Genomic DNA, 16,150 nt, shown 5'->3' with positions numbered 1-16,150 from the left:
AAGGACAATCTGAGTGCTTTCCCTTTCATAAATATTTCCTAACTCCTACCCTGTGTCTGTGGCAGACACCCTGCTCTGCTGAGTTTGGGTGCTATTATTCCAGAAAATCTAGTCATTTGCAGAATGTTTCAGCTACCCTGTGTTCTGGGATACACTGTAACAAACCATTTCACCCAAGGCATTGTTCCCTCTGGTTCAGCTCAGGGGAGTATCAACATCTTGGGGGTGTTATCAAGATTAACAAAACAAACACAGCAGCTCTTACAATGGACAATGGTGAATGAGATCCATTATCTGCCTTAGTCCCCGCCCACCCCCACATTCCCAGCACCACATTCTCAACGCCGGAGTCCAGCAAGCTGGTATGCATGGCAGATCTTAAAACCCAGGAATGGAGTTTATCATCTCAAATCAGGTATAGTGTCTAATACTTAGAATACTGTGGGCTTTCTTCTTATATTCTGATCTACATACATGCAAGAAACACAAAGTAATGCTAACCAAAGCAACATAGGAAAAGTACATTTTCCTAATTAGCATGTAATCACATGTGTATTTCCTCTGTGCATTCTGCTCATACTGTTGCCATTACTGGGTGCCTTCTCTCCATTTCCCGCTACCCTCATCTCGCACGTGTTTATGTGGAGACGGTCTGCCACAGTGGGAAGAGCTTCTGTGCTCACAGGTTTCAGGCTGGGCCCAACTCGGGTCCTGCTCCTAGCGCCTCTTGGCGCAGCCCTCTGGTCTACCTCTATGTTCAGCTGCAGCTATGGGAACCAGCGTTGTGTGCATTCACTGGGATGCACAGAGGGTCCCACCTCACGGCCATGCCTGTGTGGCTGTGTTTTTCTGGTCAGAGTATTCTCTGAATCTCAGGAAACGCAGCCAGCACAGCCCAGAAGTTCTGTGGAATTAAGGCAGCTCTCAACCAATAGGTGACGGAAGTCAGTGTCTCGGGACCCTGGTCTAACATCCTTTGGGTGGATGATTCTAGGAAGTGTTCTCAACGCTTCTCAGAGATCCTGGTACGATGGCACATTCTCAGTGGCTTTAGCAGCTTCCTGTTTTTAGCTTCTTCTCGTCGCTGTCTCACTCTCCCTGTCCCTCGCTCCTGCTTCTTGGAATCGCCTCCCAAAGGACCTGCAGCTAATCCTGGCCTCAGGCTCTTTTTCCACATAACTGATTCCACCTGAGTCGCAACTTCCTGCTCCATAGAGGTGCGGGAAAAACACCTACTTCATAAGGTTGTTGGCAGGATTAAATGAGGTAGCAAATACGAATCACCAAGCATACAGTGTTGGCCAACAGCTGGCAGCTAATGTTAATACCAGCGTTATTTAAACAACAGCCTCTTGAAGAGGGAGCAACAGGAAATATTGCCAAGAACCAGGATTCACTATGCACTGAAAATCACTTGCTCTGGGCCCCACTCAGATGCTTAAGAATTAGTTACCTTTCAGGACTCTTAATAAATCTGCAAGGAATTTAGAGTGTACTCGTAAGAAAAAAAAAACTGAACTGAAGAGGATGTCTTTTCACTTGTTTCACTTCAGTTGTCAACATATCTGTTCAAATGCTTCATGACTGCCAAGTGCATTAGAGTAAGTCAACCCTAAAATACATTAAGTGCGCTTCAAGTACTTCAAAGTTCAGCTAATCTTCTTCTAAAAAATAATTCCAGAATAGGCAGCTCAAAACCAAAGATCAATGCAGAAATCATCAAAGGGGTTTTAATTAAAGAATATGTTGTTTTAACTGAATTAAGATTTTCTATAGATATATAATATAAAACATTTTTCTCAACATTTTTCTCAAACTTCTGCTTTAAAAGTTTGATGCTCGTGTTGCTGAATTACTGGCCCTTCAGTTTTTTCTATACCAGAATGAAATCCAATCATGTCTCAGCCTTCACAAGGGAGGAGGGTAGGTTAGACAACTTAAAATGACTTTTTTTTTTAGATGGAGTCTTGCTCTGTTGCCCAGGCTGGAGTGCAGTGGCGCAATCTCGGCTCACTGCAAGCTCTGTCTCCTGGGTTCACGCCATTCTCCTGCCTCAGCCTCCCCAGTAGCCGGGACTATAGGCGCACGCCACCACTTCCAGCTAATTTTTTTGTATTTTTAGTAGAGACGGGGGTTTCACCATGGTAGCCAGGATGGCCTCGATCTCCTGACCTCGTGATCCACCCACCTCGGCCTCCCAAAGTGCTGGGATTACAGGTGTGAACCACTGCACCGGCCTTAAAATGACTTATAAAAAAATAGGAGAAAAAAATCACTGTTTTAGGTTTTAAAACATGTTCCTCACTAGGTATCTGAAACATCCCCCACTGTCCCTGTCAGCTCCCTGCTTCATTTCAGCTTTTTGTATCTCGGGGCTGAGCACTAAGCCAGCTTCACTGAGGACCGAGCACAGTTGCACCACACCAGCCCCTATTCAGGATGACTATGAAAAAGCACAAAGCGGGCATTTAAAAATAACTTTGCTGCCCAGCAGCTAAGAGAGATTTACCCTCAGCGACGTGACTGAATGAGGATGTTCTTAATTGTGCTGTGTGTACTGAATCATCAATTGGGCCTGCATCAAGAAAACAACCAAATATGAAATGATGGGAGGATATCTGAAGGAAAAATTTCAAATCTAGAGGTTTAACAGCATCGAATTTTAGAATGAGGACTGAAAAATCTAAATTACAGAACGTTTTCTACAAAGAAAAATGACCCCTTGCTCACATTAAGGTGCCATTTATTATACTGGGGAAAGCCAGACAAATACAAAGATGTAAAGAACTTCAACAAATGGACTTCAGATTAAAAGAAAAAAAATCAAAACAAGATGCAGTAGTTTTTCTACGTCGAGTCGGGAGTAATCATTTAACTCCATTATCAACTCAGGCCTATGTCTTTTTATTTCAACTCCAGAACATTGCTCAAGTTTTATCTGACTGCAACTTCCACTTTAGCTACCACTATCAATTTCAAATGGATAATTACTCAAAACAACAAAAAATTCCATTACCACTGAAGATGGAATAATCAATTCTCAATTACACGTTTTAATGGGGCATAAGGGCGGCACAAGATATATGAAATTAAAGAAAAAAAAACCAAGTTCATTTCAGGAACAAATTCAACATATTCTACAACTAAGCCTTTTAACCGAGATAGGTAATAAAATACAGTGAGGTGTTAATGACTGAAAAAGGCCCCCAAACCTCTGGGAGTCATGTACAGAAAACTAGGATAAGCCTCTCTGTTAACAGAGTTCAAAATGTTAAAAGAGAAACAGTAACACTTACTAAATATGAACTGAGAAAAATTCTAGTAATCTCTATATTAAAGATTAAGAGCATTGTTCATTCAAGATAAATAAGACCAAGAATAAATTTTAAAAACTAACTTCAATATTTACAATTCAGGTGTTTTTATACTGAGTGAGGGAATATGAGTTTTGTGATATTAAAATACATGTGACATGATCAAGAGAGAACTGTGAAATCTCTGTCAATCGCTAAACAATTTTCTGAATACAAATAAAACATCTCTTCAAGCTGTTTTTTGATAAAAACAATTGCCAACAGTCTATCAAATTACATAACCACTAGAAGACATTAAATTCTGTCAATGTGACAGATTTAAAAAATTGGGACCTATGGTTTGTTTTGTTTTTTGTTTTTTTTAGACAGAGTCTCACTCTGTCTCACTGCCATCTCCACCTCCCTGGTTCAAGCCATTCTCATGCCTCAGCCTCCTGAGTAGCTGGGATTACAGGCACATGCCACCACACTCAGCTAATTTTTGTATTTTTAGTAGAGACAGGGTTTCACCATGTTTGACAGGATGGTCTTGATCTCCTGACCTTTTGATCTGCCCACCTCGGCCTCCCAAAGTGCTAGGATTACAGGTGTGAGCCATCGCGCCTGGCCAACTTTTTTTATGCTTCTAATTATTTGCATTTTTTTCTTTTGAGACAGAGTCTCACTGTATTGCCCAGGCTGGAGTGCAATGGCACGATCTTGGCTCAATGCAACCTCCACCTCCTGGGTTTAAGCGATTCTTGTGTCTCAGCCTCCTGAGTAGCTGAGATTACAGATGTACACAATCGCACCTGGCTCATTTTTGTATTTCTAGTGGAGACAGGGTTTCACCATGTTGGCCAGGCTGGTCTTGAACTCCTGACCTCAGGTGATCTGCCCACCTCAGTCTCCCAAAGTGCTGGGATTACAGGCATGAGATACTGTGCCCGGTCTATTTGCATTTATTTAATAGGGTATTTTTGATGCATGAACTATGTACCTTGAGGAAAATTTTTGGCCATAAAAAATTATTTATTCCACAAATAATAGGGTGAAAGTCCCTTTGTAGTCCCCATAAATAGATGACTACAACTAGCACATTTTGGTGTATACGGGATTCTCCCCCCATTAGAATGACTATATGAAATTGCAATACTCAATTTTTAAAGCTTTTTACTTTGAAATAATTACAGGTTCATAGGTTGTTATCTAGAAATGTATATCCTGAATGTCCCTCAATGCTAACATCTTACATAATTCTGGTATAAGGTCAAAACCCAACAACTGACATGGGTACAATCCACAAAGCTTATTCAGATTTCACCAGTCACACGTGCACTGTGTGTGCGTGCAGATGTGCATACAGCTCCACGCATAGCCTTGTGTAAGCACCACATCAACGTAGCACAACCACAAGACTCCCTCAGGTTCCCTTTGTAGGATACAGTAAATTCCTCTTCAAAGTTTAGCCTGTTAACTTCCTTTAAAATTCAAGAGGGAGAAAAATTGTTAAATACAGTAAGTTCTGAGTTCTTCTCCAAAGAACCAATATGTCAGTATGTTCAGCTTCCCTGTTCTTTGTTCTCCATTTTAAAGTTTAACTTCCTCGTTCTTTACTCTCCTTGCCCCTAGTTTCAGTAAATGACCCCCTCCTAGCCTCTGTCACCTGTTCTGTCCTTAGGCATCGTTAGTCACCTGTTCTGTAACTGTCCCTTCCACCAAAATTACTCACCCTTCCACTCTGGCTCATATACTTGCTCTCTTTAAAACAGCCAATCGGAATTAGCCTAGACTGTGCAATCCAACCCTAGCCAATAGGGGAAAGACACAGCAGTAGGAGCTAGAGGCATTAGGAATAAGACCCCTTCCCCTTCCTTGTCTGGTATGCTCGCGCCATTGTTCCATCCACAAGACGCACCCTTCTATAGAAGTAAATTGCCTTGCTGAGAAAACTTTTGCCTGAGTGCCATTGTCATTTGGCAGCACCAAGCATTTACTTCCAACACCTTTTATAACCATGCCCTCCCTCCCCAAACACTCAGCTGGACTCCAAATCTATAATTATGTTAATTCATATGTTATGTAAGTGGAATCATGCACTACATATCCTTCCGAGACTGGCTTTTTTCACTCAGCATAACTGCCTTGGGGTTTCTCCAAGCTATAGCACATAATAATCTGTTCCCTTTTATTACTGAGCAGAATTTCATGGTATGGATGTACCACAGTGTGTGTAACTATTCACCCACGGAATGGCTGTTTTCAACTTCTGCCTATTACGAATAAAGCTGTCATGAACATGTGTGTATGAGTTCCTACATGAAAATAAGTCATTTCTCTCACAAAATGCCCAAGAGTGCAACTGCTGGGTCATATGGTAAGTTCATTTTTCGGTTTTGAAAGGAACTGCCAAACTCTTTTCCAGAGTAGCTATTCCATTTTACATCCCCATCATCACTGGGTGAGCCAGCTAGTTTCTCTGCATCTTTGCCAGCATTTGCTGGGACCTACTAATTATAACACAGGTTGAATATCCCTGCGCTGAAATCTGAAGCTTTTTGAGCACATACCTGATTCTAACAGGAAATGCTCATGGGAGCATTTAGGATTTCAGTTTTTTGTTTTAGCATGCTCAACCGGTAAGTGCATATTGCAAATATTTCAAAATCGGAAAAAATCCAAAACCTGAAACACTTCTAGTCCCGAGTATTTCAGATAAGGGATACATAATCTGTACAGACTGTTTCCTTTTCTCTCTCAATTTTCTCCAGAATGTGGATGCCTGTCAGAAACAAGTTTCAGCTTCCTTTTAAATATTTTCAATAATTGCTATTTCCAAAGGTACTTCAGTTCCCTGAGCTTAGTAAAATATATTTTAGAAAAATTTTGTTCAGAAACTGAGGACTTGAAAGACAATGACAAAATACACAAGATCTCCTTGTAGTTTTAAAAACCACTTTTCCTGTACTGTTACCATTTAACAGTTACATGTTTTCTTACCTCAGTTTTCAAATAAGGTATACACAACAATTTTTAAAGTCTCCCAATCTCCTGCCCCCACTTTAACAAATCAATACAAATTTTCTCAGGCTGGATTTAAAAAAACACCTGTAAAAGCATTTTCCTGGCACTGGTTTTCTTTATACATGAATTTTTAAAGTATCAACTTCTGTGCCCTGTGTTTCTATAGTTTTAAAAAGTTTTACATTTAGCCTTCCTCAATAATTAGTTTTCAAAACAGACATAATTATTTTATACCATACATTATTTCTGTGAGTATTCTAAAGTATTACAGAACGTTATTCCTCAAATTGGCATTTGGAAAAACAGTTCTGTGCATGCTAAAGTTAACGCACGTTTTCAAAGGAAGTGAAATGACTTTACAGAGCTTTTCTTCACCCTTGCTCCAACAGAGACACACGCACACCCCTTACACACATTAATCAAGTACTATACTTATATATCTTTTACATTCAACTAAGAAAAGGTGATCCTTACCTAAAACACGGTAGTTTGGAATAATGGCAGTTTTTCTGCAGACAGTCAGAATAAATAACTTTTACATAACAAAGAACTGATGGCAACTACTGAGCTGGTCACAAAATTAGGTCCTTAGGAACAGCTACTGGAAGTGCTGTTTCCTAAAACCATGCTGCAGGAAACACTATTCTAGTATTCTGGAACACTTTTCAAATTCCTATCAATTACCTGAAGGAAATGACCACTATCTAGAGTATTAGCAAAATGAACACTGCAGGAACAAGCTGTGCATGAGGCTTGCCAGAAATAGTTAAGACAGAACGCTCCACAGTACCTTAGCTTTTATGGGAGGGGCAAGGCAGTTCAGTAGACCAGGGTCTGACTGCCGGGCCAGCTCAGGCAGGCGGGTCTCAGCACACCACTCAGCTCTCACCATGCACCCTGGAGGCCTCTGATTTCCCATCGGCAGGAGGAGGGAGCTGGCTGACATGGATAGGAAGGTCACCTCCAGTCCTTTTTTTTTTTTTGGGTCGGAGTCTTGCTCTATGGCCCAGGCTGGAGTACAATGGCGCGATCTTGGCTCGCTGCAACCTCCGTCTCCAGGGTTCAAGCAATTCTCCTGCCTCAGACTCCTGAGTAGCTGGGATTACAGGTGCGTACCACCACGCCTGACTACTTTTTGTATTTTTAGTAGAGACGGGGTTTCACCATATTGGTCAGGCTGGTCTCAAACTCCTGACCTTGTGATCCGCCTGCCTCGACCTCCCAAAGTGCTGGGATTACAGGCGTGAGCCACCGCGCCTGGCCCCACCTCCAGTTCTTTTTTTTTTTTTTTTTTGAGACGGGGTCTTGCTCTGTCGCCCAGGCTGGAGTGCAGTGGCCGGATCTCAGCTCACTGCAAGCTCCGCCTCCCGGGTTCACGCCATTCTCCTGCCTCAGCCTCCCCAGTAGCTGGGACTACAGGCGCCCGCCACCACGCCCGGCTAGTTTTTTGTACTTTTTAGTAGAGACGGGGTTTCACCGTGTTAGCCAGGATGGTCTCGATCTCCTGACCTCATGATCCGCCCGTCTCGGCCTCCCAAAGTGCTGGGATTACAGGCTTGAGCCACCGCACCCGGCCCACCTCCAGTTCTTAAATGCTAAGAACCTATTTTTATTTACTTCTGATTGGAGCAGGAAACAGTGCTCCCAAAGCCTATCTTGTTTTTAGTAAAATTATATGAATATCAGATTAGCATTAAGGAATTTAAGACCTTTTGAGTTAGACAATGGCATTTCAAGAAAATAAGATTTAATTATTAACAAAATCCTGAAGGTATTTTTATATTCATTTTCCTGGCCAATTAATTGATTGAAGAATGTTAAGAAACAGAAAGCTTAAGATAAATGGATCAGTGAGAAATGTACTTAATCATAAATTATTACCCTTGTTCAAATTCATAGGCTCAGGCTAGGAGGTTAAGGGTAGGGTGTGGTGGCCTCTGCAATGAGTACAGGTAGCACCAAGACTGCTGCTTCCTGTAGGAGATCGATAAATACCTACACGGATGAGTCACAGTTCGAAGGAATGGTTCAACGCCATTTGAAAATGCTATTCAGTGATGTGTTGACAAAGATGCTTTTTACAGAAACAGTATGTTAAAATGCCGCATGAAATAGCAAGAGTGTTGGTTTTTCTTTTCTTTTTTTTTTTTTTTTCTTGGTAAGACCAAAAAGAACTTCAGTCTAGAAGCTTTGTGTTATGGATATTTAGACAAAAGCCCAATTTCTAGAATTTTTAAGCCATATCTGACATGTTCCTGAATGTTAACTATGGAATTGACTTCCTTATTAACAATTTGAGGGGAAAAAATGGAAGAAGTTTAGATCACTACAGGAATCTTTTCAAAATCAAAGGCTTTTCTAAAACGCTGCATAAAAGACTTTAGAAAAAGTAGTATAAACCAACTGCCAGCGTCTGTGAGTGAAAATTATTTATTAAAGAGTCCATTCAAAAGGGTTGTAGAGACAGAAAACCAGTGGTTCTCCACATTTGGCAGCATCAAAATCATCTACAGTACTGGTGAACAGAGATTCCTGGACCCCATGCCCAGAATCTGATTCAGTAATCCATTTGGGCCAAAGATTTGCATTTCTAACCAAACCCCAGGTAATGCTGATGCTGCTTGAGAACCACTGCTCTAGATGAACTACATCTGTGCAATCACTGCATTACTTCATTTACATTTTGACTTTGTATAAATATTTATACAATGGGAAACACAGATGAAGCAGCTGGTACAATCCATCGAAATGACAGAAATGTTATCTTCTTAACTCTTGAAAATATCTGTGGCTTTTCCGGTTGGAGCGCCGCGCGGTTAGGTTCTCTCTTCCACGCTCGCATCAATGCCGTCTAAGGGCCCGCTGCAGTCGGTGCAGGTCTTCGGACGCAAGAAGACAGCCACAGCTGTGGCGCACTGCAAACGCGGCAATGGTCTCATCAAGGTGAATGGGCGGCCCCTGGAGATGATTGAGCCGCGCACGCTGCAATACAAGCTGCTGGAGCCAGTTCTGCTTCTCGGCAAGGAGCGATTTGCTGGTGTGGACATCCGTGTCCGTGTGAAGGGTGGTGGTCACGTAGCCCAGATTTATGCTATCCGTCAGTCCATCTCCAAAGCCCTGGTGGCCTATTACCAGAAATATGTGGATGAGGCTTCCAAGAAGGAGATCAAAGACATCCTCATCCAGTATGACCGGACCCTGCTGGTAGCTGATCCCCGTCGCTGCGAGTCCAAAAAGTTCGGAGGCCCTGGTGCCCGTGCTCGCTACCAGAAATCCTACCGATAAGCCCATCATGACTATCAAAATTCATCTGTGTAATAAACAGTTTTTGAGGGAAAAAAAAAAAAAAAAAAAAAAAAAAAAAAAAAAGAAAATATCTGTGAAATTATCCAAAACGGAAAAGCTCCAGCAGCAACCAAAATGCATAATCACAGACAAGAATTGCCTGTTGTCAACCTTATGGGTGACAATAACGGGTAAGCCCCTTAAGGCAGGCTTCCCTCCTTAGCATCTCTGTGCTGTTCTGTGGAATCCATTACCAGTCCCTGCACTTGGTGGCTTCCACACAGCAGGAAGCAAGATCCCCTGTGACCAGATCTGTGCTTTGTCCTGAACTCCAGATATAACCAAGAGTGGGTTCTCATCCTCTCCATTTTCAGAGACAACATACAGAAGTTTTCAAGCCATCTGCATCTAATTTTCCCATATACAATATAAAATTATATTTGTATTTAAAGCTAACAGACAAAACTCTGGCAAATAAAAATTTTAGAGAAGAAAAAATACATACAAGCAAAGTGAGATGTGAGAAAGAGAATATGGCAACAAATGCTGCAGAGATGCAAAATCAATGTTAACCATAAATTTCTACGAATCAAAACTCTCAGACTCCATCAATGTAACAAAGCTAATCACAATTATAACCTAAGGTATTCAAAGATTTTAAGACATTGCTGAATTATTAAAACATTTTATAGTATATTCTAACTGCTTTGAAAATTGGTCATCTTTGAAAGACTGGTAAATATCAACAGATAAAAGGTTTGAATTAACCAAAAACTTCCCAACCTTGATAACCTGGTATGCTTGTTATTCAACATAAATAATCACATATTAAAAAAGTTTTAAAAATTTCTACCTGCTATGGATTCACGGCTGTTCAACACAATCTATGTGTTAAAATAGATCACACCCAGGATTCAGGTCAGCATTTGCTATTCTTAATCTCTAAGCTTACACACACACACACACACACACAATTCTTCCCATTTATAACAACATTTGGAAGGAAGGAAGGACATTTTTTTGCCATTAGAAAACTCTTAAGAACACAAAAACCAAAAGCATCCCCTTGTTTCCAACATTTTGATTTCAGTATATAAATGATGTTGATGGAATTTTCTCAGTAAGACAATTCTCATTTCTATGGTAATAGTGATTTAAATTGGCTGCGATCTTACAAAAGAATCTTGAGAAACATCTAAAAACTAAACTCATATAAAGAAATGTTGACATAGAGGAAAAAAGAAGGCAGTTAATATATCAGCATATCTAAACAAGGCAATGTTAATTTAAAAAACAAAAAAAAACCTGTTGAATAGTAATTGAACATAATATTAAAATCTATGGTCTGGGTTTTGTTATTTGTTTTAATCATGAGCGAAAAATCCTTCAGATGTAAAATTTAAGTTTTCATTAATTATTAAAAATGTATATTTTTCTATCTTATTCATTCAAGAATAAGCAACCACTTGACAAATGTGGACTAATTTTGGCAGTAACACCTCACTATCAGAATGGAGAAATACACAAGCTTCAGTTGTTCTCTCACAAGCCAGACTGCAAATAAAATGCAGTTGCAAATCATATCACCTACAATTTTGTTTAACTCCAAAGATCTGAGGGTCTCTAATTTGAGCATTACAATCAGAAAAACAAAGCTGATTTTCTTCTTTTTAAAGGGAACCCAAGGCCGGGTGTGGTGGCTCATGCCTGTGATCCCGGCACTTTGGGAGGCTGAGGCAGGTGGATCTCGAGGTCAGCAGTTACCAGCCTAGCCAACATGGTGAAACCCTGTCTCTACTAAAAATACAAAAATTAGCCAAGGGTGGTGGCGGGCACCTGTAATCCCAGCTGCTCTGGAGGTTGAGACAGGAGAATCGCTTGAACCCAGGAGGCGGAGGTTGCAGTGAGCCGAGACCACGCCATTGCACTCCAGCCTGGGCAATAGAGCGAGACTTCATCTCAAAAAAAAAAAAAAAAAAAAAAAAATAAGGGAACTGAAATATCACAATGCAGAAACAGGCTGGATGTGGGTGGCAGGTGCAGTGGACATGGTGTCCTGGCAGCTGCCCTTTCCGTCAGCCCTCCTTGCCAACTCTGGCACCCTGCAGCAATGCTGGGCCTCCCCTCTTGAGGCTCATTTTCCTGTCCTTGCTAGGTTGCATTATCTTTCTTTCTAGCATTTTATACTCAGCTAGCTGTCGACCAAACCCAAGCCTTGTGAAAAGTTTTAACAAGAGAAGATCCTTTCAACTCTTCAGAGCCAAGATTCAGTATTTTTAGGTTTAGTGTTTCCCCAGGACATTTGCATTTTCATAGGCCACTACAGAATCCGAAAGGCCTTTGAAGCTCAAGGAATTATGCTACAGCGAGGAATCACTTTCAATCTTTTTGGGTAGGGCTCTTGCCCCTTGACCCAAGCCATCCCACCGCCAGAGCTAGGTCCTGACTTCGCCAATCCCACTTCCACTTCAAGAACTTCCTGTCCAAAGGTGAGGGAACCTGACTACTGATACCTGCAGCTCCCCACCGTCTACCAGTGGAGCTCCAGGAAATTAAAATTGGGTTTAAAATTTACCATTAGTGTAATGATTATCAACATTAATTAGAATTCAGATGCTAGATTTCTTTGGATTTTGAATATCACTGAAGAACACTTAAAAATGTTCAAAACAATCACCTTTAGAGATGTTTCCACTCATACTGCCTTGATTTCAAATTAAGTAGTCCAAAAATTCTAAACTAGGACAACGAGTGTCAAACCTTTTCAAGTTTAAGCATGGGTGTCCTTTTTTTGGCAATTTATGAGAAAGTATGTGACAACGAAAATCTATTATGAATTCAGTAGCACTTTACCTAGCTGTGAATTTTGTTTCCCACAACATTTACATATATTTCAAATAAAATACTGCATATACTTGCAATACAAAATATTTATCCAAAGCTCAACATGCTTTTGGGTTCAAAGGCCTCTTGTTATAAATGTCCTCATGCCACCAGTTGGAAATATCCTGCCTCTAAAAGGTTCAGTGACAGCCAAATCTCAGCATGCTTGAAAGCTGATCATATCTGCTGGAAACCTCATTATTTCCAGAAAATATTTTTGAAATGGGGACGTATCACTTTCAATTATAAGCTGTCGCAGGCTTATGAATAAGTGACTTATGAATAAATCAGTATTATTAAAAGATGCCTTGGTCCCCTCCCTCCTTCCACCAGGAGTCCTTCACAGCCAGCTAATGAGATGGGGATGAGAGGCAGATTCTGCCCCTCCCAGGCAGGCTGGTGTTGCAGCCCACAGGATTGATGGAAGATGGACCTGGAGAAGTTCCTGAGTCCACAAGCTGAGGAAGATGCTGCATGAAGAGGGTTGGAGCAGGGGAGCTGACAATGTGGGCACAGCATGCTGAGTCATCTGAATTTTGTCACCTTTCCTGAGATTTCACCAATTAGGGATTATATGTTTTAATATGTCCCTTTTCAGTACGAAGAGTACTATATTCGGGGGGCTCTGAGAAAACTAACATTCAAAGCTTAACATGAATTAGTTGATCAGGCTTACCTCTCCCTTACCGCTTCTCTAAGATTAACTGCTCTGTACATGAAGGGGGAAATGAGCAGAGAGAGAGGTGATCTGAGAGAAAAAAAAAAAAAAAGCAGTGGGTGGGGAGACAGGCCAGCCCTGCTTGGGGGCCTCAGCAGGAGCTTTTGGCAAACTTGAAAGTCTGAATGCTTTAGCAGAAACGGGGACAAGGACGTGCAAAAGACAAGTATGAGACGCTGAAGATGAGCTACTTCTGATTCAAAATAGTGTTCAGAGATTTTACCCCTGGCTCTTCCTGTTATCTACTGGCTACAACTACCTTACGCTCGGTAAAGACGTATAAGAACAGCTTTGCAACGAAACCACTATTCAGGAAGTATCCCGAGGAAGCCACTTTTCCAGCTGTGGAAGAAGGACACACAGCCAACACCTGACGGTTCTCCAAAGAAGCCATGCCCCGACTTGTAATTGCACTGACCCTTTGCTCAGAGGCCTGCACTCTTCCACTCACCCTCCATACCTCAACTCAACTGCCCCCTTCTCTGACAGGCCAGGGAGACCCAGGCTCTCTTTCCTCCACGCTCCCACATAAGTGGTACATCTCCATTGCTGCCCATTGCTGCCACACACTTGCCCCCTATAGTTCCACTGGATGCCACATTCCTCGAGAGCAAGCACTGTGCCTTTCAACATGGAAGCTTTAGTGCCCGTCATGGAGTTGGCGCTCAACAACGGTCTGATGAAGGTACTGGCAGCAATCACCAAATGGGGGCTGCACAGTGAATGCCAGATATCAGGAGCAGTGTCATGAGTGCACAGGAGTTGAAGCAGCCTTCAACTGGCTGCTTGATCGCAAAGCCGTAGCCAGCAGTCACAGCAGGCCAGACGTTTGAGGTGCAGTGATGCAGAAGACAAACAGCACACAGCTGACGGGAAACACCAGCATGCCATTCTATCGGCTGGAAACAAACAAGTATGATCCTCATGGCTAAAAGTGGGAGCAGGAAGTGGCTACAAGGGGCTCTCAGGAACAGGCAATGGACAATGACATCAGACTGGTCCATGGAATCACTGCAGGAGGTATCCAAAAACACCTGCACTTAAGATTCAGTTCAATAAAAAGTGACGTTACCCAAGGGCTATGGAAAAGCTGGCCAGGAAATCTGTAATGCATTAAAAGTAGCATGCCAAAATAAATCACATCCAAATGATCAATAAAATACACCCTCTGAACTCTTCCCCCAAATTCATACTCACAAAATGATGCCATGAGCCTTTCGTTGGGTTTGACCCCAGCTGAAAGTAGGCAGAGAAGCTGAAGGAATATTGAGGGTTTATTTAGAATAGCACACAACCTATGAGCTGGTATTATCCATTCAATGAAAGGTTCAACAAATCCAAGATATTACAGGATTCCCTTACATGTACCCAATTAGTATGACAGCACAGCTGGGTGCAGTGGTTCTTACCTGTAATCCCAGCACTTTGGGAGGTCAAAGCAGAAGGACTGCTTGAGGCCAGGGGTTCAAGACCAGCCTGGCCAACACAGCAAGAGCCCCTTTCTCTATTTTCTTAAAAAAATGACAGCAATTCATATACAATAAGCCTATTATTTTGTAGGAAAAGTGTAACTTATAAACTGAGCTAACATCCCTAAAATAAGACCCATATTGTTTTGAAAATTATGTGATAATGTCCTTTTCATGAACTTTCCTGATAACGTATGTTGATGTTCCTTAGGATGAAGATTTGCCCGTCAATTCAATACACAGAAATAGGTTATTTTCATGGAATACTTCGAGGTCTTCTATGTTCTAAGCACAAAGTAGGAACTCAAAAGTGATTGTGAAATGAGTGAAAAACGATTAATTAAAAAAATAAGAGTGAGAGGGTATAAGATTCAGGAAATAGCTCCTTAAGGAAAAAGTGTAAGCTCAATCATTTTATTTCATTGCTTAGTTTTTTGCTGTACGATCATCAACAGGAGAGGGGAGAAAAATCCAAAAACTCTTGCCAACTTATGAGAAAAGCAGTTTGCCTGAAAATCAAGTAAAACAAGTTTATGAGATGGTTTGTAAAGTACCAGGAATACTGCCCTGCTATATTTGCATTTCCTTTGTTTCTCACGAAGGGTGGCCATTCTGACAGGCTGGGAAGCACAGCCTCAGGCCAGAAGCCAGACACAAACACTTTGAGGGAGGGGAAGAGGGAACAGAAATAGCACATAAAAAAGGTCCTGGATGAAAATACAAGATTTTTAGACATTTTAAAACATAAGCTTCATATTATGAAAGACGGTACCATACAAGATAGATCTTCTGTTTTAAATTCAGACAAGATGGAACCACACAGCATTCCAGAGAGATGATAAGTGGTAAGTGACTTGATTCGCATTTTGACATAAACTGTTTCAGGCCTTCCAAAGTCCTTTATCTATCTTTCTTCACATGCAGAGGCACAACTTCATTCTGTTCTTCAAGTGCAAAACAGTTCAATGCTCTTGGCAACAGGTGAGGTTTTTTTTTTTCCCCCCAGACAGCTTTGCCATTTCTTAAATTTTCTTATAAAAACACATGCAGGTTCCTTAGAAGCAGACCCAGAGCCTGAGAGCTAACTTCTTAAGTCGTTTTCATTTTTCTTTTTTCCTTCCTTTCCTAAGCCTAATTCCTTTCATTTATGATTACAGGTGACAGGGTTCAGGACAAAATATCCCAAAATATGGCACTGTGACATATTAGATACTTGAAGCTGAGAGAATCTGAGAAAACCGCAGAAACAGGAGGATCACTCTCACCTTCCCCTTGCCCTTCTCCCCTGAGGCAGGCATAAAACCTGGGAAAGATCTTCTCATTTTCTCCCGAAGTAGGACATAAGATCCTCATGTGAGAGATGCCCACCCTACACATAGAGAAAAAGAACGTCCTCATCTCTGAAGATGCAGGGACACAGTGAGGAATCTGAACAAACAGAACTTGCTAAGTTCCCCCCAGTTTACTGCCATTACATC

The 16,150-nt window shown here is 41.5% G+C and overlaps 2 protein-coding genes across 6 annotated transcripts in view; one reads left to right on the top strand and one right to left on the bottom strand.

Annotated features, from left to right (window-relative positions):
- DTNBP1 (dystrobrevin binding protein 1) overlaps positions 1-16,150 on the bottom strand; it is a 158,516-nt gene that overhangs the window by 15,321 nt on the left and 127,045 nt on the right. For 3 of the 5 annotated variants that reach the window (XM_030929318.1, XM_030929321.1, XM_030929319.1), the window contains one exon: positions 2,510-2,575. The exons of the other annotated variants lie outside the window; for them this stretch is intronic. In XM_030929318.1, coding sequence (XP_030785178.1) covers positions 2,510-2,575 — 66 coding nt within the window. The remainder of the gene's footprint in view (positions 1-2,509; positions 2,576-16,150) is intronic. 5 annotated transcript variants of the gene reach the window in all.
- On the top strand, positions 9,112-9,686 carry LOC115896972 (40S ribosomal protein S16). Its single transcript, XM_030929322.1, has one exon. The coding sequence runs from the start codon at positions 9,162-9,164 to the stop codon at positions 9,600-9,602; it is 441 nt and encodes a 146-aa protein (XP_030785182.1). The 5' UTR covers positions 9,112-9,161; the 3' UTR covers positions 9,603-9,686.

The sequence above is a fragment of the Rhinopithecus roxellana genome, chromosome 4 (assembly GCF_007565055.1).
Source record: "Rhinopithecus roxellana isolate Shanxi Qingling chromosome 4, ASM756505v1, whole genome shotgun sequence".
Lineage (NCBI taxonomy): Eukaryota > Metazoa > Chordata > Mammalia > Primates > Cercopithecidae > Rhinopithecus > Rhinopithecus roxellana.
The sequence above is the reverse complement of the archived record's forward strand: the minus strand, read 5'-3'. Positions and strand labels throughout refer to the sequence as shown.

Excerpts from the sequence above, each read along its gene's own strand:
- LOC115896972 (XM_030929322.1), top strand. The coding sequence starts at position 9,162 with ATGCCGTCTAAGGGCCCGCTGCAGTCGGTGCAGGTCTTCGGACGCAAG.